This window comes from Triturus cristatus, chromosome 11, assembly GCF_964204655.1.
Source record: "Triturus cristatus chromosome 11, aTriCri1.1, whole genome shotgun sequence".
Lineage (NCBI taxonomy): Eukaryota > Metazoa > Chordata > Amphibia > Caudata > Salamandridae > Triturus > Triturus cristatus.
In genome coordinates, this window is record NC_140594.1 from 756894594 (window position 1) to 756915884 (window position 21291).

The 21291-nt window shown below is 44.1% G+C and overlaps 1 protein-coding gene across 5 annotated transcripts in view; it reads left to right on the forward strand.

Annotated features, from left to right (window-relative positions):
• SNED1 (sushi, nidogen and EGF like domains 1) overlaps window positions 1-21291 on the forward strand; it is a 3096442-nt gene that overhangs the window by 268591 nt on the left and 2806560 nt on the right. For all 5 annotated transcript variants that reach the window (XM_085634426.1, XM_085634427.1, XM_085634428.1 and 2 more), the window contains one exon: window positions 6756-6896. In XM_085634426.1, coding sequence (XP_085490552.1) covers window positions 6756-6896 — 141 coding nt within the window. The remainder of the gene's footprint in view (window positions 1-6755; window positions 6897-21291) is intronic.

Below are 21291 nucleotides of genomic sequence, written 5' to 3' on the forward strand. Positions count from 1 at the left end.
AACATACAATGATAAAAAGGATCAAGCTAGACGTAAAAACAACAACAATAATCGAAAACGTCTTAAAAAGTTGTAAAAACAGTTAAGAACAGCATATGAGAAACAGAGACAAAAGTGCTTAGTGACTTAGGGTTCGTTAAAGTGCAAAGTAGACGTCGATCTCAAGAGTGGATCAGTACAGTTGGGATGGAATGTTTTTCTTACGCAATAGCCAAGCACAGCCCAAGTACTTGGCAATGCCGCAGACAATAGTAAGGGACGAGGTATCAGTCTGCAGAATGCGTAGCACAGTACGATAGTCACGACATCCCAACGTTCTGCAGATCGGACGCAACCATTTGGCTCTTGGCCTTCGATAATGGTAGCAAGCAAATAAGAAGTGAGGAATAGACTCACTAGGTGCTGTGCAGCTCGGACAGCCAGCAGATGACGGTAGGGGTCCCTTCCAGCCAGCAGTCACACAATTAAGGGGGAGGGACCCTAATCTGAATCGTACATACAGGGATCTGTCCAGTGGGGACTGGATGAAGTCAAGATATGCCTCCAGTTTACAAACGGGCTTATGTTCGAAGAAAGCCTCACTCAGCTTCCCCAATTTGGGATTATTCAGATCTCTTGTATTTACCCAACTCCAATAAGCTTCCTTAATTTCCTGTTTCGGAGGGGGTACCTGGGATACCCAGGAGTCTTCATAGCCAATAGATTTCAGTGTTTGCTTTATGTGGGTGATCCATTTTAACCTCCGCCCAGTGTCTGCTAATAGGAGATCATCTAAACCTGCTGCATATTTATCAAGTTCAGGGGTCCTCCGCAGTCTTGCCCAGAATAATAGGGGGCGTAGACGTGCAATGTCCTGAATAGAGTGTCTCCCCAGGTCATGCAGCAAAGGTTTTAGGGGGGATGATGTTGGGACAGAAATGAGGTTCCTCATAAATTTGTTCTCTGAGACAACCAGATCGTGAATGTTTTCATGACCCCAGATTTCAGCCCCATACATAGAGCTAGACAGTGCCTGGGCCTCATATACCACCAGAGCCGGTGCCACAGGTCGACTAGTAGAGAGATGTTGTTCTCTTATAATGGCACCGGAAACCCTCTTGTGGCACAGAAGCATCTTGGTCAGGTGTGCACTCCACTTCATCCCTTTTGCAATGCGTATCCCTAGATAATCAAAAGAATCTACAATGTCTAGGGGAGTGCCATCGAGGGTAAAAGTATAGCTAAAACGTCTCGGAGGGTTTATAACCATTAGTTTGGTTTTTTCGGTATTAATAATGAGCCCATAGGATTTACAAAAGGAAGCAAATCTGTCTAAGTTTCTTTGTAGGCCAGCCGGGGATTTTGAAATCAGGAGAGTGTCGTCGGCGAACAGGAGGGTGGGGATCTTTTCACCAGCCAGGACTGGCGCGTCGGCAGGGACCTCTCTGAGGAAGTCCACCACCCCATTAATGTATAGAGAAAACAGGGTGGGAGCCAGCACACAGCCCTGGCGTACCCCCCTATTCACCGCGACACTCCCTGTAAGCTGGCCCTGGGCCCCCCATCTAATATTGGCATGGTTATTTTCATGTAAAAGCTTTAAAACGGCAAGAATCTCATGGGGAACACCTAGTTGAAATAAAACCTGCCACAAGCGTTGGCGGGGAATTAGGTCGAAAGCCGACTTTAAATCAATAAAAGCTAAGTATAGGGTTCCCTTGCCTAAAACTACCGTTTTCCAATATATCATAAAAAATCTAAAAACTTGATCCATAGTGCCTACCTTTTGTCTAAAACCTGCTTGGAAGTGTGATAAGACATCCCCATTCTCAATCCAGCATCTCAGTCTCATTAGGAGAACCCTGCCAACTACTTTCTGTATTACGTCAATTAGACTGATGGGTCTATAGTTAGCAGGGTCCTCCTAGTTGCCTTTTTTAAAAATTGGTACCACCACCGCGGCTTTCCAGGACTCAGGTACTATGGAGCCCTTAGCTATGGCGTTCATGACAACAGCAATAAATGAGGCCCAGGGAATTGGGTCGTGTAGGAGAAGATCACCTGGTATGCCATCAGGCCCAGCCGCCTTACCGGGGGCAATACTTTTAATGGCCAAGATAGTTTCGTGGGTCCCAAAGTTGGTCTCCGCTGGGAACTCAACAATGGGTGGCAAATCGTCCGCCACCGGTGTGTCAGAGACAGTCTCACCCTCATATATAGCAGAGAAATGGTCGAACCATTGCAGCTCCACTATATGATTTGGGATACTTATTGTTTTGGCCCTTTTGGCTCTGTTCAGAATGTCCCAGAAGGCTGTAGAATTCCGGTTTAAAGCCGCCTCCTTGAGTTCCTGCCAATGGCTTTCTTCCCAATCCCGTTTGGCATCTTTCAGTGATCTTGAATAGTCTTGTCTTGCCTTACTGATTAGGTTTCTGTCCTGTTTCCTTAGGGCTTGGGACAGAGTAACTCTGGCCCTTTTGCAACCTTTGGAGTACCAAGGGTTCCCGCTCCTCGAGGAGTCCACCTTGGGACGGGCTTTCTCCCCCAAAATAAAGAAGTCCCCTATTTTACTGATGGTGTCAAGATAGACAGAGGCTATGAGGTGGGGATCATCCATTTTGGTGCTAGCATCGTAGAGTTCGGTATGTTTTCTAGCTAAAAGCTCTTTGATCAAAGCAAGCTTCTCCTCATGTTGGGAGATCCCATGCCATTTAAGGCGTCGACAGCACCCTGCCAATGATACCTCCTTGGTTGCCATTAGGGGGGGTTCGTTGGCCACATTGGGTATTGTCATCCAAGGGTCTTTGGTTTGTAAACATAGTGGGTTGTGGTCGCTATCTATTGTGTTTTTGACGACCATATCTATGATGAGCCCCCAGGAATGGACATCGACAAGGATATAATCGATGCGTGATGGCGAGATTAACCTGTTAAAAGTAAAGGCGCCACCCTTGTCAGATATAGATCTGCCATTCACTGCACGTAGATTAAATTCTTGGGTAAGTGCATTCAATTGGATGGCCCTTTGTGACCATTTCTTAATCGGAGCGAGCTCCAAGGGCGGAATTCCCCAAGTGAGATCTGAATCACTAAGCCCGAGTAGATCTTCTGAGGCTAAGGGTTCAAAAGTGCAGTTAAAATCTCCACAGATAATAATAGTGGAGTTCCGGTCAATATGGGTCAGTTCATGTTCCAGAGCAACCACTGTCTGAGAGATCTGTCCACCCATAGAACCTCTAGCGTAAATGTTAAAGAGATCTAGGGTGGGGCCACCGTGTGGGCCTTTTATTGTCAAATGTAGCAGATCAGGGGAATCATTATTATGGCACTGAACCTGCCAGTTATGCTTAATATTTATCCACACGTGCAGTCCCCCCGAAGGGCGACCTTTCCCTGAGCTTATGGCCGGTAGAAAATATGTGGAATACCCTGATTTATATAGCGGGGTTGTACTCCATGTCTCTTGGAATGCACATACATCGAATGTGCCGATAAAATCATGCCAATCCGGGATCAAAAGCTTTTTGGTGAGCCCCGCAACATTCCATGACACAAGATTAAAAAGGGACGTAGGCTTTGCAGGTGAGATGGTGGACTGAGTGGCAGGGGGCATCTCACAGAACGGGGAGGGCAACAAAAGGGGGGACAAACTTTCAGGGGCTGTGGTAATGTCATTAGAAACAACAGTGACCGGCTCCATAAAACAAACCTCGGGAGAAGGATTTTGGGCCAGTCAGTCCACCCTATTCAAGTTGGAATCATTGCTAAGAATCCTCTGTCTACCCACTGGTAAAGCGTTGCTTGGGATCCAGGGCGGAATGCACCTATCTGGATACCGGAGTGGTCCGGGGCCGAGGTACGATACTCGAGGAGTACCAAGTTCTCGGCCAGGGTGCTGCTGGAGAGAGTAAGCTCAATGCAGTCAAATTGGCTAGTGTAATGAGACAGTCTCCTGGCCTTGGTAATGTCTTCTCGAATAATGGACCTACAGCCCCTGACATGCCTGACCCAGTGTATGGCTTTGTTTGTAAGGGAATCCGCATTTTCGTGAAATTGGTTGTTAGTAAGTCTTGGTACCCCAGTCATATAAACTACGGTTGGGTTGGGCAACGAACCAGCGAGAGTAGGATTAAGTGCGGTATTATCTCCGGGGCATGGCGCAGACCTCTGACTACTGGGTCTCAAGGGTCCAGTTCCTGCAGCTAAGAGTGGAGTAGAAGTGGTAGCTTTACCAGTTCTCTGATTATTTACAGTATCCCTGTTTGGTGGTATACTCCGGCTAGAGGGGGGCAGAGTTGGCTTTCTAGTGGAATTGGTTGTGACATAGGATAGATCTTTAGCCTTGTGAATAATTGACAAAGGGCCAGTTTGGACGGGGGTTAGAGGTGCAAGTGATGTTGGCACCGCAGGACTGCTAAACGTTGTAGACTGCATAGGAATCAATGAAACCCTCTTGCTCAGTTCCATAACTATGTTCTTCAGGGATACTATCTCGAACAATAGCTGGTCGATTTTTTGTTCCAACGAGACCCCATACGAAACAGGAGTCTGAGCTACATTAGAGGATGAGGAACCAACCACTTGGCATGCAGCTGTATCCTCCTCTAGATCTTCCAGGATAGCGAACCTATTAGAGCAAGTGAGGTCGAGCTGAATAATGGGAGAGGGAGATTCAATGACTGGTGTAAGATCCTGTGTAGCCTGTTTGTCTTCCTGATAGGACTCATGAGCATGAACTATAGGTGTAAGGGAAGTCGGTGCATTGGAAGGGGCTTCCCTGGCTTTAGTAAACATACTAGGGATCTTGCGAGTGCAAATACTAGGTGACAAATCTTTTTTCAAGTCCCCAGTGATAGAAGAAGCAGAGCTGGAATCCTCTAGTATGACTTGGCAATTGTCAACAATAGCTTCAATCCTATCTAGAATACAGTTACCTGCAGCGTGGTTACCTTTGTTTGCTTTCTTCCCCTTTTTCGAGACATTGCCCCCACCTCCTTCCATAGATTTCCTTTTAGCCATGTTAAAAACACAAGGGGGATGAAGGATATCAACAATGCCACAGACCTAAGGACAATGTACAATCAGGGGGCAATATACTACGACAATACTTAGTTCAGGTTCTCACAGATGGTGATGCTGTATAGTATATTATAGGCCCAGTTGTTTACTGGGGGTGGAAGAGTCTCAACAGTACAGTACCTTGGTGTGCCAACTAGCACGTCAGAGGGGTGGCCCAGCCCGGCCTCTTCCGGCCCCGGACGGCCACAGACGGTCCCGCCCTTGTCCCGGGCTTCCCGCGACGCGGGGGAAGTGCCGGTCCTTTAAGCGCCTCCTAGCGCGGGAAATGATGTCAGCAGGTCTCCTGTCCCAGAGGATGATGGGACTTGCAGTTCGTCCCCTCTCGGCAGCCGCTGGTGGAAATGGCGACGGCGGAGGACGAAGAACAGCAGCAGCGAGGCAGAGGGCACAAGGTGAGTGGGACACAGGCACAGGCGCTGGAAGCACGTCCCCAAATCAGCAAGGAGAGAATTAGCAAATGATACTTATCATTTCGTCGTATCTTCATCTCAGTCCAATTGGGTCTGAAGCCTTGAAAGGAACATTCACCCAGGAAACTTTCACCAATCCTTCTCTCACGCTGTAGTTGCTGCGAGGAAATGAGGAGCAGCGCGAGGCAAAGTGAACTCAGTAATAAAATGGTAATTCCGAGTGCTTTCGTTAGTGCCCAATCCGTCTTGTCAGAAACACCCAGGAATAGTTACAACCACGAGATCCCCAAAAAAAGCCTTCCGCTTCTACTCCCTAGGCTCTTTTGTCATCGTCGCGGCTTCTACCGGGGAGTTGACAGGTATTCCAGGAAATTGAGGGTGTGTCACGGCTTCTCCGATCGGAGTTCAGGAGCGGGAGGCAGCCGTTGCTCTGTGTGGTTCCACCGAGCCGGCTCACACGGTGAGACGCGCTCGGGAACCTCGGTGATGTTAAACTTGCTTCAGCGTAGGGATTCTTCTTGTAAACAGCCGCGTAGTCAGTGCAAGACCCGCACTGCTCGTGAATGAAAGTGAGCCCGAGAACCAGCTCACATCAGGTGTAAGTAATCAAGGCGACGACTTCGGCGTGCTAGCTAGGCCTGCAGCGGGCCTCCTCCTGTTTCCAGCGGGCCTCCTCCTGTTTCCTAGCGGGCCTCCTCCTCTATCTTATATTGTATTCTGTGCCCAACAAAAAACAGTTACATTTCAACTGACCACCATAATTGTGATTCACTTAATATTTGTGTGTGTGGGGAGGAGTGATGTTCAATAGACCAAGATGCAGTTTCAACATGAATTTCCTCATGGACTGTATTACATGTTCTTTACCAGCTGGTTGTTTAAAAGAGATCTCATGCCTAAAACTTTTAAGACAGATTGTGAAATCAGGGTATGTTTTGCTTCATGTCTAATTGTATTTTTGATGTGAAGTTAGGGTTGTATCTCTCAGTGCAAGGTAGCATTGCTCACTGTCCTTATTCGATGTATGTGGCTGACAGACTGACCCTAGATGCCTTACTGTACAAGGACAAGCGTGTGTCTGACAGACAGTGATATTGGGGATATAGCCAATTTTGATACAGTAATGTTGCTCATTGCTTCTATGCAGCGCAAGTATCAGAAATACTTATTTCAGGATGCATGTAGTTAGTAGCATCACTCGCGGGTAGTGCAGATTTATTTAATAGTGGGCTAGGTCTTTCCATCTTTTTCTTCCCACCTCATATTCTGTCATTGCCCCCTCCTCAGGTAAACACTTTCCAGATTATACTGATCACCGATGGCGAGCTCTCCTTCACCATCTTCAACTATGAATCTATTACGTGGACCACAGGGATGCACCCTAGCAGCGGTGGCGATTTCGTTGGCCTGGGAGGCATCGCAGCACAGGTAGGGTCTGGAGCCTGCAAGCAGCTTAGACCATGTTCTGATACCTCTAGTATGATGCGGACTGTTCAGATGTATTTGTGGTGAAAGTGTCTCAGGCAACAGGCACCTGGTTATTCACTGTGCAAGAAGAGGCACGACCACATGTGCTGCCTTACTACAGTTTTTAAACTGGCTGAAACAGAGTCACATATTAGGAAGCCAGGAGAATTCAACCTCTGTGATCCTAATCAACCTCTCTCTTTCTCTTTATAGGGTGAGTTGTTTCTTCTGTAGGCAAAATGTGTAAATGCTTCAAATCAATTCAATCATCTCTTCGAATCCAGTTATGACCTCTCCCAATATCCTGGTCCGTAAATTCAAAACATCTTGCCTGAAAGAGAAATTGTTCTCTGTGAAAATGAAAGCCTTCACCCTTTTTCTAAACGATTACCACTATCATAGAAAGGGGAAATCAGTCTTTATGCCCATTGCATCGCTTGTCTTTTGCCAGCATTGATGTCTTTTGAAGATAAGAAAGGAATTCATTCTCCATGCTCATTCAATACGTTGCCTACTTATTAACGGGTTAAATTGTATTTCAAGCCTGTTAAAACCTTGTCCTTTTCTGATAGAGTTGTTTTTAGATGAGAGAAGGTAGATGATATGTTACCTCTTTCCAGCACGGTATGACTACTCTAGTAGTGCAACGTGATTTTGACTTTGGTAATTAATATACCTGTATTGTCATTTTAGTGCTCAATACACTACTAGTTCTCTAACCCTTTAGAAATTAAGAGATTTATACATCTTCAAAGTGCCATCAATTTGGTCTTTGTTCCAGCCCCGGGCCCAGATTTATGAAGCCTTTCCAAAAGGTCCTATTTGCAGAATCTGGCCTTTTGCAACGACAAAAATTATTTTTGGTATGTAACATATGCAAATTGTAATTTGTTAACATGTTACCAAATTACAATTTGTGTTTGCCACTACATACCAATTCAGTATTTGGAAGGGCCGTGTTTAAGGTGTCCATTCCAAGTATCGATTCGGTATGGGATATACTAATATTTTGCAACCGACATATGGTTGCAAAACATTAATGTTTACTGATTACTCAAATGTAGTAGTAAGCCTTTCGCAAACGAGAAGGTGTTTCCATGGGAGCCTTTCCCCTTCAAGAATGTTGAAAAAATATTTTTTTTAGAGTAGGCAGTGGTCCCAGGCATTTAACAAAAATGTGGTTTATTTAAAAGTAATCATAGACACAGTGGTCTGCTGACCTCAGCAGTCCACCATCCCTGTGATGGCTGTGATTCATAGTGAGTCCGATTCATAAACTTTATTCGATTCAAAAAGAAAGAATCATAAAAGTATACAGGACTTAATTTTAAAAAATGAAACATAATAACACCACTAAAAAATCATTCTACAATTTATACATTAAAAGAATAAAAAGAAAAATGTGTACAATTTTACATCATTTGTCAGAGAGCAATGGGAACCATAAAAGGTTTTTAGACCAAACTAGCTATACCGTTTCCTGATCTGGAGTGACAATCTTATAAAACTTAACATAGCACAACATACTCCAGGGGATGATAATGATAACAAGTAGTCATAACCTTCTTTATAATACATGGTTGCTGTTCTTTTAAAATAGGCTTAATAAACCTACTCCTTGGTTCCTTATATAAAGAACAAAAAAGAACAATATGGATAGTACTTTGAGTAGTTTTGTTAATGCAAGGACAAGGGGGCAGCCTCTCACACCAACCCCCTTGTTTTGGAAAGGCTAAAAGAAAATGAAGTGTGTTTAGTCTAAATCTTGTCAAGTAAAAACGCCCTTGCACGTGAGTGGTAAATGTTAGATAAAATTGGTGCTGTAGTTTGCCCAAGCAGTTTATTGACTGGTCTAGACATGACATGCTTAAACTTTTACGATAACTTGTTTTAATTAGAGTTTTTATGTCTCCCTGTATTTTTTCGGGGTTATCATAAAAGTGGCCCAGGCCTATTCTGTGCAAAGTATCGCTGACGTATGAAAGCCATGGGATCTGCATTGCATGATCAAGATTTTTGCAGTCTTGGAGGATATCTTTAGAGAGCTGAAGGTCTTCTGATAGCCATATTTTACCCCATAATAATAAGGGTGAAATGCGAATGATGTCAGTCACATATTCCATTCCCATCTCAGTGTGACAGAAACTGTTAAATGAACCTGATGGGATTGACAACAAACGCTTCATAAATTTGTTTTCCATGACCTGGATCATGGCTGGGCTTTCTGTGCCCCAGACCCCTGCCCCATAAGTGGCCACAGATAAACATTTTGCTCTATACAAGCTTTTTAATTGTGCGACCGGTTTTTGCCCTAGTTTACTACAAAAGCGAAAAAGACCCTCTATGGATCGACTAGTACTTTGTACTCGCACCTTCATCAAGGGGACCCAACTCAATTTGCTGTTAAAAAGATTTCCCATGTAATTAAAATTATCAACTTTTTCAATGGTGTTGTTGGTTACCATAAACTTACGGGTTTTTGTCCCTTTTGGACCACAGAGCATTGCAAAAGATTTTGCAAAGTTTACCTTTAGGTCCAGGTCCAGCATGAAGTTATTAAATGCATCCAGACAAGTCTGCATGCTATTTGCTGTGAGGGTCATTAATACCGTATCATCGGCATAAGATAACATAGGTATCTTCTTGCCGTTTACCTTTGGGAAATCAGAGCAATGATCCAACAAGTACTTTTCCAAGCCATTTGTATAAACTAGGAACAAAAAAGGCGCTAGAATGCAACCTTGTCGCACACCCTCAGTTGAGGGGATAGATTTTGTTTTTCCCCCCCTGGCCCAAACCTTATTGCCACGGTTGTAGCTGCATGTAATCTGCGGAGCAGGGTAACCAAGGGTTCCTCAAAACCCATATCCTCCATCATTCGCCATAATTTGTTTCTGCAAACAGTGTCAAAGGCACTGGATAAGTCCATGAAGGCCAGATGAACAGAAGAATTCCTGGCCTTCATGTACTTACTCATAATCAGTGCCAAATTTAGACACTGTTCGATTGTTCCCTTTCCTCTTCTGAATCCATATTGGGAATCTACAATTAGGCCCACAGAGTCTGCCCACGTCTCCAATCTAGCAAGAATTATCCTTCCCAGTAATTTACATGATGCGTCAATTAATGATATTGGGCGATAACAACGAGGATCGCTCTTATCACCCTTCTTGAAAATCGGCACCACCACTGCCTCCTTCCAGGATAAGGGAATACGACCAACAATAACCGCTTTAAATACATTTAACAGCAATGGGGCCCATACAACAATAATATGTTTAAAAAAGTCCAATGGCACTGCATCTGGGCCAGGGGCTTTTAATGGAACACCTTTCCTCAAGGCCTCTTCAACTTCCTGCAATGTAAGCGAAGAACTAAGCAAAGAAGCTGTCAGCGAGAACTCCATATCCTTTGTTTCATCCTGCAGTCCTGAAAGCGCTACTGAATTGGGATTAAAAATTGCCCCAAAACGTGTCTCCCATGTCTCACCCGTTATCTGCATCACCATATTATCCTTAACATTACTAGAAAATAGGGGGCGATTTACCACTTCCCAAAAAAGCTTGCTGCTTTTTAATTCTGAGGCCTTCTCTAAATCATCCCAAGCGAGGTTTTTTAAGTCCAACTTCCGTTTTCTAATTCCCTCTTTATAGGCGCCTCTAGCCGTTTTTACCAGCTCCTTATTCCTTGTTTTTTGTTGCAAAGCCATTTTTTATGATTTTAAGGAGGCAGAACATACAGCATCAAACCATTTAAAACCCTTGATCTTGTCATTACCAATTGGTTTTTTAAGATACTCTGCCACATTTCCACATAGAATTTCAAAGTTCGTAATAACAATTTCAGGGTCAGTTGTTGTTAATAAACAGGACTCGGACACGGGACCGGCATATTCACCCGGGGAGGGAAGGCTCAAGGAAGGGAAAGAGTAAGTTTGGGGTTTTGGAGCAAAATAGGGGGGGTTTCACATGGGGGGGGATTGCAGGAGTGTGAGGGAGTCTAGGGAATGAAAGGAAAAGGCTGCAATGGAAGATAAGAGAAAGAGGTAGAAGCATATGGCGGGGTTTTGCAATTGCAATGTTCATAAATTGGGATTAAGGAAGCGGGAAATGACAGGGCAATTACCAGGGCAAAGTTACCAATGCAGCAGCGTTCAAGAGCATGCACAGTTGTCAGAGAGGAGGAGGGAATTCAAAAGGACAAATAGCTGGGTTAATGCCGCGCAGGCTAGACCGCGGGAAAACTGAATAATAAGTTAAAGCCATTTGCTTTGCTAATGGTATTGTATAGCAATGCAAATAGCTTTCACTTAATGAAAGGCGAGACGTATAGTATTTTTAATGTCACCTAGGAGTCATCATTGTCTTGTGTAACATTTCCAATACCTTGACTTGCACACTTATGAGTCATTAGCTCTGCATAATAAGTGTGATGTAAAGCGCTCGATAACCTACAATGGGATGAGTATCGCAATAAAATAAATTAAATACATGTGAGAGAGGGTCTGTAGAGAGCTGATCGGCACGGGTGGTAGCAAGAGAATCCGTGGAGAAAGAGGACTTTGAGGGTGTGAAATCTACAGCCAGCAAATACTATTGCAATAAAGCAGGTCCTATTCCTACTTCTGTGTCAGTGACAAGTCCTGTTTTTAATGTTTGGAAATCTGGCCTTCCTACCAGCAATAATGATGATGTGAGAGGATGTGGCCCAACGGGCAGAGCTGCCGACTTCATTACGTTGTGACCTAGTCATAGTTCTAAGAATGCTTGCGTGCAAATCCAGAGACAGAGACAGAAACCATTGCGTCCTAGCAGTCACAGGCAGTGAAGACCCAGAGACCCAGTAGGGCTAAATCCTGGATCTGGAAACCAAGGGTTGTACCATATGAACCCTGTTATTCCATCTTCAGTGTACGTTTATTCACTACAGTACTATTAAGAAGCACTATTCTTTGGTACAAATAGCAGTACTTGAACGAACTGTGTAATCCTTTCTCACCACTCACCTCTATTACAGCTTTAATAAAGCATGTGGCATAACAACCAGAGCTGCCAACTTTGAACTGGGGATGCGGGTTCAAGTCTTGGCATCTGCTCAACATTCCGCGATTCTAGCCAAATCCCTTAATCTCCCTGTGCCTACAAAAAATGAATGCGTCCATGTAAAACGCTCCAATACCTTCGGGTCAAGTTCGCACTATACATTAAAAGTGAATCAGTTTACAGTAACTGCCGATGACGCCAATTATGTGCACTCATGCCCGCCCACCGCAAGGAAGGGACACCCACTGCTCTCCAGGCATTCACAGAGTAATCTCGAGGGACCCAGTGGCAAATGGGTGTCCCTTCGTTGATTGACATACAGTAATGGGGAGCAAAGGCCTTAAGCCTTCAGCGCCTGGCTGCATTTAATTTGCTAACTCTTCCCACGTCAGTGGGGGGTGTGGCATTACAGCCTGACAGGCCTCAGAAGCCAAGGCTAAAAGCACGGCAGCCCAGCTAAACCTGCAACATCTGGCACATGCGTACCAGTGCCATGTGCCTACTATGATACCAAAAACAGGGTTTGGCTCATATGCAGCAAGGCCAAGCCTACTGTACTTAAATAACAAAGAAGAGCGCCAGTGCTGCAACTAACTTCGGATTCTGTTTCTAGTGCATTGAACAAAACAAATGCCACCACAACCGTTGGATTTAATCCACAGCTTTTTTGAAACAATTACATTCAATTTCTAACAAAACCACAAATTATTGCCTGTAGCTCTTTACATTTTTTGACTTTCTTTAACAAGTAAGACAAGCCACCCTTTTCCCATTTCCCATTCTTAAAAGACTCTGTTATATTTGCAACTCTGATACTCTTGTGCACACTCTCAACAGACCAATCGCTCTGTCATATATCCAAAATTTCAGAGCTACAGGCAATGATTTGTGGTTTTGTTAGAAATGTAATGTTTTTTGTTATTTATGTGCCTACTATGGCAATCTGTGCTCTGGGGGAAAAAAATCAGACAATGATTTAATTTCCTAATGGCAAGTGTTACAGCTTCCAAAAACCCTAACAAAACAAACCTTGACAAAGCTAAATGGCTCGCAGCCAAAACCTGACCAATGGGCTCTGCCAGTGCTTGTTTAAGTATACCGTACCTGCGCATACAGGTACGGTAAGAACAACAGGTAAGAAGATCCCCGACCTTTGTTCATTTGTGAAAACATTTACAAGTACTCTCGTACCGTTCCCCCTGAACTCAGGTATAAAGTCGAAGTTATTATTTAGTGGTTTGAAACACGCTCAAAAGGTGAAAAGGCTACATGGCGCTAAAAACAACTCACTGCAGCTGCATCCGACTTTCACTGGAAGAAGGACGTGAGGCAGGCAGCACTCCTAAATTCTGGAATGTTATCCATACTACTACTCCTGCTCTACTTTCAAAAACCGTTAAATATCGTCTCTTCCAGCGATTCTTTCAACTACGATTTGAACGTCATTTGCTCCTTCAACTTCCTTCCTTTCCTTTTATGCTGCTCGTTGTACCACACTCTAATCACGTATGTGACGCATCCTAGAAATTGTAGCAAATCTGCAGGTTTTGCATTTATATGTATTGTGTGTGTATCTGTAGATATTCATACACAACTATATATACACACACGCACAACACGATAGGTGTCATTTGCATCTTATTTTTCTCACTGTAGTTTGCTCTATCCCCTTTTTTTTCTCTTCGGTTTCACTTTTGTTATTCGGTTTTACTGTACCTTCCAGTTGCATCACTAAAATATGCGTACGTGTGTAACTATTTATATTTTCATTATTTGCACATCGCATGAAATAACCAGTGTAACTTATGATGTTTCTGGCAAACAGTTTCTGCTGAAATTCCTAACAATCCACTTCTGTTAAATCGCGTTAACACCCCTTGGGCCTAATTCGAGCGAATAGACAAAACCCCATTAAATAAATAAATGCTAGCAAAATGTATTCATAGATCAAGTGAAGGAATAATCAAGACCCCCGAGCCCCGGCTACTTTTAAACTTCGCTGTACAAAGCAGGAGGGCATGGAAAGGAACATAATAGGCATATCTCTGGGGCATAACAGAAAGTCCTCGTAAAAGGTGTGAGGAATCATAAGTAGGGCCTAAAAAGCATTCTCGGTTGGGCTCGGAATCGTTACAATAAACCAAGGGTTGGGTTGCGGTAGGCGGTGGGAAGAGATACTATCCCTTCTTCCTGGACTGAATAAAACGCCCATGGAGTCCTGTAATGCCGAAGCCAGTCTGGAATGTTGTAGCTCATGTTTTTGGAGGTAGCGGTCCAAATGCTTCTTTTTCCCCACTAAATTTCAGTCTTTGAAATCATAAACATTTGGGTGAGCACGGACAAGACCGCCTCGATGCGTGCTCCATAACCTGCAGCACACTGAGGCTGCCTTGTAAATGGCCACCCAACTCTTTCAGGTTACAAAGAACGGAGCAGCAGGCGTGTTAACCAACTAAGCTGCCTACCCCCAAGACTCGGGAGGCACAGGAGTCTTACCACACATGTTTGAAAGCACGTCCTCCGTCATGGTTCAGCGCCAGTAGGCTTCGGCGTTTTATAACCCTCTAGAAAATCGATTGTGGGGGCAGGGGGTAGAATTGCGTGTGACACGTAGTGAGGGGGAGGGGTGCTGGCTGCACAGGGAAAGCCCACGCAAGAATGGAGGGGTGAAAGGTGCCGGCTGCACAGGAAAAGCCCACACAAGAATGGATGCCGCTTAAAGTGACTTGATTATGATTATGGCTCTAAAATAACGTCTCGAGTTGAGTTCCGTGGATTGGAGTTGGTGTTTCAGGGCTGCGTGGGAATTCAAGGCAAAGCCTCAAGCACGTCATTTTCGGATTCGGGGGCGTGTTTTTCTTTTCTCTCCTCTTGCCATTGGCTGGAGGAGATAATTAGAAAAGTTGAAAAAAACACGCCCCCGAATCCGAAAAGGACGGGGCCTGTTCGGAGAGACAAAGCCTCTTCTCCAATGGCTGGCCAGCATTTCAGAGGCCAGCCAATGGAGAAGAGGAGAGAAGAGGGGCGGGTTCAAGCCCCTCTTCTCCAAAACATTAATTCTCCGGACTTCCGGTTCTGCCTTCGGCAGACCGGATGGTCCAGAGACCTAAAAAGTAGGGGTAAATCGCTACGCACCTTGGATATAGCTTCCTGCAAGCTCACAATTACAGATTTTTCATTTTTATCAAAGACATTATGATACCAATTAATCAACAATAAGGGCACAGGAAACAGAGATTGTAGCAAAAGTAATTGGTACCAGGGAGTATCCACTATTTTGGTTGTTATTAAATTATTCAATTTTAGGGAAAGTGCAGTCAGTATCCCACCCTTTGCCCTGCCTGCCTGTGATGGCACAGCTAGTACACTAAAGGACTGAAAACCGTCAATATCCTGATCAGTTCTATTCCATGTCTCCTGAAGACACAAGATATCATGGCTACCCGCATAATCCAGCCATGCCTCATCTTGTAGTCTCCCAGAAAGGCCTGCAATATTCCACGAAATCAGGCGGAGCCTTGTTTCCCCTAACAGATTACCTGGATGTTCAATACGGGTGGCCACATCCAACCTAGGGGCAGGCAAGGTCAGCTCACAGTCTACAATATCACAAACCTCTGATTCCAAGAGATTATCCCGTTGTACATTACAAGTTAATGCCACCTCATTAGTATTATCCCTCGATCCATCATAACTATGTTCCACTAAAGAACTAGCCTTTTCACTGAATAATTCAATGGACTTTTGACTGGTTGGTAGTCAGTCTATCCCCTCCATCCCCATGAGTGGGTCAAAACGATTACTTAGGGGAATAATTTTTGGCATCCACCCAAGGTATTCCTCACCCTGGAATCTCATTCCATGATGATTTCGTGGTGGTTGTAGAGGAATATTACTTGGTGTCCACCCGAGATATTTCACACCCAGGGGTCTCATCCTAGGATAATTTTGGGATCGTTGAAAAGCAACATGGCTTAGATTGGGGTAAAAGTATTCTAAGCCTATACATTGTATATCCCCCAATCTACCAAACCTTGGTTTACAACAAATAAAATCTTTTACCCAATTATCCCTAAAGTTTATGAGAATACAATCCCCCTCCAAATCTTTCTCACTTGGCCCCACCCAAGGAACCCTTCGGACACTTAATATTTCTGTACTAGAGGCAGGGGGAAGCGCCCTATTTTTATTGAGCCAAAAGGTTACTTTATTTCTGAGATCCCTGTTTGATTCCAATTGATTTGGCCTGACTCCTGGGACTCCTGTCAAAATTGCGATAAAAGGAGCGCAGTCAGGGGGTAGATCTACACAAACCGGCTTCTTTAGTGGAGCTTTTTCTCTATGATTTATAGGTCCCTGTTGTGGTATTACCCTTGGCCCAGAAGTTACTGCCTGCTTGGGTGCGGATAACTTTGATGTGGATGCAGCGGCCACTGCGGGCTTTTGCTGACAACCCTAGCAACCACCAAAGTAGAGTTATTTGAGGCAGTTTGTAAGGGTACTTTAGCAAGAGTAGCAGTTGCGGCCATTTTTGCGACACTGCAACTTGATTTTTTGGTCCCACTTTCTTTATAGCATTGGGGTTACCCCCCATGGTTTCAATAGTTTTACTGTTCTTAGCCAATTTCTCAAGAGAACGAGTATTGACCGATATAAGATGTTCTAATTGGTCCAGTTTCAAATTTACTATTTGCGTTCTTTCTACAAGAGGCGTCAGAAGCCCTTTAACCAGCTTTTCAATGTTAAGCAATAATTCATCATTATTTGGGCAGGAATGATTTGTATGTACATAATCCCCAGATGAATTTCCCCTTTGTTTTGCTGATTTCGATGTTACTATTAAAGTATTTATTTTTACTGTTTTGGATCTACTACCCTTATTGTGACCCCCTCCTCTTTTCCGTTTACTAGTTTTTATCATTTCAATTCCTACTGGCTCGGGTTCTAAAACCTGGGGTTGCGTTAATGTGGGCACTATGAGGCTCAAATTACAGTTTTGGATGCTATCCCCACTAACAGTGCTTGATGATATACAGTCTTCATTTGGGCAGTCCACCAGGTCAATCGAAGAAATTAAGTGAGAATTAGAATTCATTACAGGAATTGGGCTATCTACCAGATCATTTACTAAACTTTTTTCAGGGGTAATTATAGAACCAATGCATCCTAATGAAGAGCGTTTCCCTGATACCAGATCCAGTGAGAGACGCTTTTCTGTAAGAGCGATTTCTTTTTCCAATATCCCTGTTGCCCTAATTATAAAATCATCCAAAGTTCCAGTTGCTTTAACACTACTCTTTTTAAGTGTAACCTGCCTACCCTTTCCGGAACGTAAGGCCATCATGGGGAAAATCTTTTAAAAGGAGTAATACAGGACAAGATCCCAACTGAAGGAAACAACCTATAAATCAGACCATTAAAAGAAAATAATAACACTTAAAAGTATAAAACAAATACTTCAGGTCTGTGATGAAAGAGGACAAGCCCGGCCCGTCCTTATTCGTCCTTGGACGGCCTTAGACGGCCCGCCCTTTGCCCGGGCTTAGCCCCGGGCGCTCCCGTGCGGCGGCCGCACGGCAATCTAAAATAGCAAAAGGAAAGAGTTATGGGCGGGGGGTCGGGGCCAGCAGGGAGAGCAGCCCAGGTGAAGCAAATTGGGCTCGCAGGGACTCCTGGGTGATGGAGTCCCTGCTAACGTGCTCGCAGCCCTGCCAGCAGCAACACGCCCACGTCCTAGCACAGGAGACCGCCCCTCTACCAACAGCAGCTCCCGCTGATGTCACACGCGCTGCGGGACCCGCGGAGCGGGTCCGGCGAGTTGCTGTGGGTTTTCCAAAGGGCAGAGGGTGAAAAAAGAAGCAGCAGCAGTCCGGTGGCAGGTCCAGACAAAGGGCAGGTGAGAGTCCCCATAGTGAGTCACAATTTGCTACCTAACTCATTAATATTCACAGGGTAGGTCGAATTGCAACCCATTATGAATCAGGTTTTTGTGAACCGACAGATTAGTACAGTGGTTCCCAAACTTTTGACTTCTGGGGACCCCCACTTAATCATTACTGGAACCCGGGGACCCCAACTGAATCATTATTCGAATCCGGGGACCCCCCCACGAGTCATTACTAGAAGCCAGAAACCCCGGCCTAAGCAATGTTGATGATTTGAACCGCAAAACAATATACAAAATTACTGAGACAATTATTCATCAAATAAATACACAAATTACACATTTTATTTAATTAGCAAACACATTTAAATAAAATCAAAATGTAATTTTAATAGAATGGTTGGAGCTTTTCTAAATTCAATTGAGGCCACTCATCAGCCGTACTATATACAGTTTGATGCACCAGCACTGCTCTCACGAATCAAACTGAGGATATAATTACATTTTTAGCCTCCTGTTTCAAATTCCTTCACATTTACAGTATGTTTTAAAATGTCCAATTGTACATTTAGCATGTTTATATATATATATATATATATATATATTACCTACTGGCGGTCGCCAGTAGGTAGTTATAGTTAGGACCACGTTTCCATAGGAAATCCGCAACATTCTATTTTGAATAACTTTGGCGCCGGTCGACGAATCCTCGCGAATTTTTCAAAATAGGTGGGGCGCTACGCTCCGCTCCTACCCTGAAAGTCTCGGGGGGGATTCGTCAAGCGTGGGCTGAGATAAAAGGGGGGTCCCAAAACGCGTTTTTACCATGCATTTTTCCATAGGACCTTTAGACACAGCTACAGCCCGAACGGCTGAACAGAATTACTTGAAATTTGGCAGAGAGGTAGTCCTCAGGTCAAGGAAGTGCCTTTTGTAGGTTTGGTGTAAATCTGTTCAGTAGATTCTGAGAAAATAGCCTTTAAATCAATATATATATCTGTGGCAGCTTACGGTGCGCTTACCGCAAGCTTACCGTACGCGTACGGTGGCGTGCGCGAGCGCGATTTTGATTGGCTCTTAGATCTTAGTAAACATTCGAATCGGTCGAAACCAGGAAGCGGCGGCCGTCTCTGAGTTGGGCAGCAAAAACGAAGCCAAAAAATGTCTAAAGAGGCAGTTTCTTGAGATACTAACCACCCAGCATTGATATAGGGGTCCCCAAACAACCCCCAAGCCCAAAAAAAATTTTTATTTTTTTTCGGAAAATCGCCGATTACGCTTACCGTACGTGTACGGTAAATTTTTTAAAAAATTATCCACACTCTCCCCACCCCGTGTGCATATGGTGCCCGAAGGGCACCAATTGTGCATTGCTTAGAACAGGATAGAAATTAACAAAGAATAAATTTCACAAAGATGCGCATAATATGTCCCCCATGTGCGCACGGTGCGCAAAGCGCATCGTGCGTACATGGCCCATCCCGCATAACGTGGGCACGCGGTGCGCGCAGCGCACCGCGTGACCACCGTGCGTGCACGGCACTAACTGCGTAAAGTGGGCACGCGGTGCGCGAAGCGCACCGTGCGCGCACGGAACGAACTGCGTTAACTGGGCGCGCACGCCACGAATGGCGTAAAGTAACTTAGCATTTAAAAAACCGTACAAATTCACTGAAAAAACCATAGGTTTCACACACGTTATAGTTAGGAATTAGCATTTAAAAAACCTTGCAAATTCACTGAAAAAACCATAGGTTTCACACATGTTATAGTTAGCTGTACATTTCACTCGTAAAAAACCAATGAAATTCCCCCGTTATAGTTAGTGCAGGCAACTATAACTCACGGGACCGCAATCTTCTGCTGATGACATATGTGTCTTTATGAAAAAAAAATATTTGTAATATATGTATAGCTAAAATTTAATGGAAGAAGACATGGGCAAATAAGTGTCTAAATACAGTATTAGCATCAGCAGAGGATTGCGGTCGCGTGAGTTATAGTTGCCTGCACTACCTATAACGGGGGAATTTCATTGGTTTTTTACGAGTGAAATGTACAGCTAACTATAACATGTGTGAAACCTATGGTTTTTTCAGTGAATATATATATATATATATATATATCTCACACTTTATTAGTCTGTTAATATTATTTGATTTTCAAAGTAGTCGTGGACCCCCTGAGGAGGCTTCACGGACCCCCAGGGGTCCCCGGACCCCAGTTTGGGAAACACTGGATTAGTACATAGGTTGGTTCGCAGTAACAGAATAGGTTCAATAAAAGCTGGTGCACAATTTGCGACGGGTGTTACAGAATCCATTCTTGGTACATCTGGCCCTATGTCTGGTAGATGGTTCCATTGTTCTAACACATATAGCAAAAAGCCTCCCTCCTATCTTAGAATGTAGCACCCATGGAGTACAGTATAAGTTATGGCATGATGTCAACAGCCTCCCATGCAGTGAATCAACACTTCTCAAAAATGTTTTTGTGAGCTACAGTCAGGAGTTTAAAGTTACTTCTGTGATACTAGGAGCCGACTTTATTACTTCGAACGGATCGTATGTGCTCACACTAAGGGATACCTAGAGCTGCTGTTGCTGCATTGTTTTAAACTAATGTCGATGTTGCTGTTTTTCCCCATTAGTACCAATGATAACTGCATCACAATCATCGAAATTACTTGTGCAAATCATAACTGCATTACAATAGTCCAAATTGCTCTGCCAAAAGCAGGTCTATACTGTTCTGCCAAAAGTAGCCTGTGGTGTGTTTTACTTTATGCAGGAGAAGTATCATCAACATCCAGGGGCAAAAAATAAATCATCAACATCTACTCTTTTGCTTTGTGGTCTGATTCTTAAGGGAAAGGAGTATTGTTGGACTTGATCTTGTTTAGAGTTAATCTTGAGCAAATGAATACAATATTTTCATCATTGAATCCCAGAAACTACTGTCCACCCACTGTTCAACTGGCAAACAAGTCTCTCTAGTTTTTTTTCCCCACAATTAAGTCATGGAGTGACTGTGCAGAAACATTAAGCAGGACGTGGGAGAGTCAGAAGCCATAAGGAAAATTAACAGGCATTGAGCCGATTCTCTTTTGCCGCTATAGGCATGCAGTCAATCAAACATGAGTCAGACAACTTCTCCGATGCCTCGGACACACTAGTTTCTTTTTTCACTCCCCATACTGCAATCAGAGAACGCATAGGCAGCATACGGATCAAATAAACACAAGGAGAGCAGGACTGCCTCCATCCACCAAATGGTGGACTGGATGTCTAAGAGGACAGTTTCACTGCACCTGTGTGGGTGAAACCCCGATTGGCAGTTGCCCAGTATTTTGTGCATTTACAATTATTTCTGAATGTATTTTTAAACAGTATGAGGAACTCGTTATTATATAAAAACGTGGTATACAAAA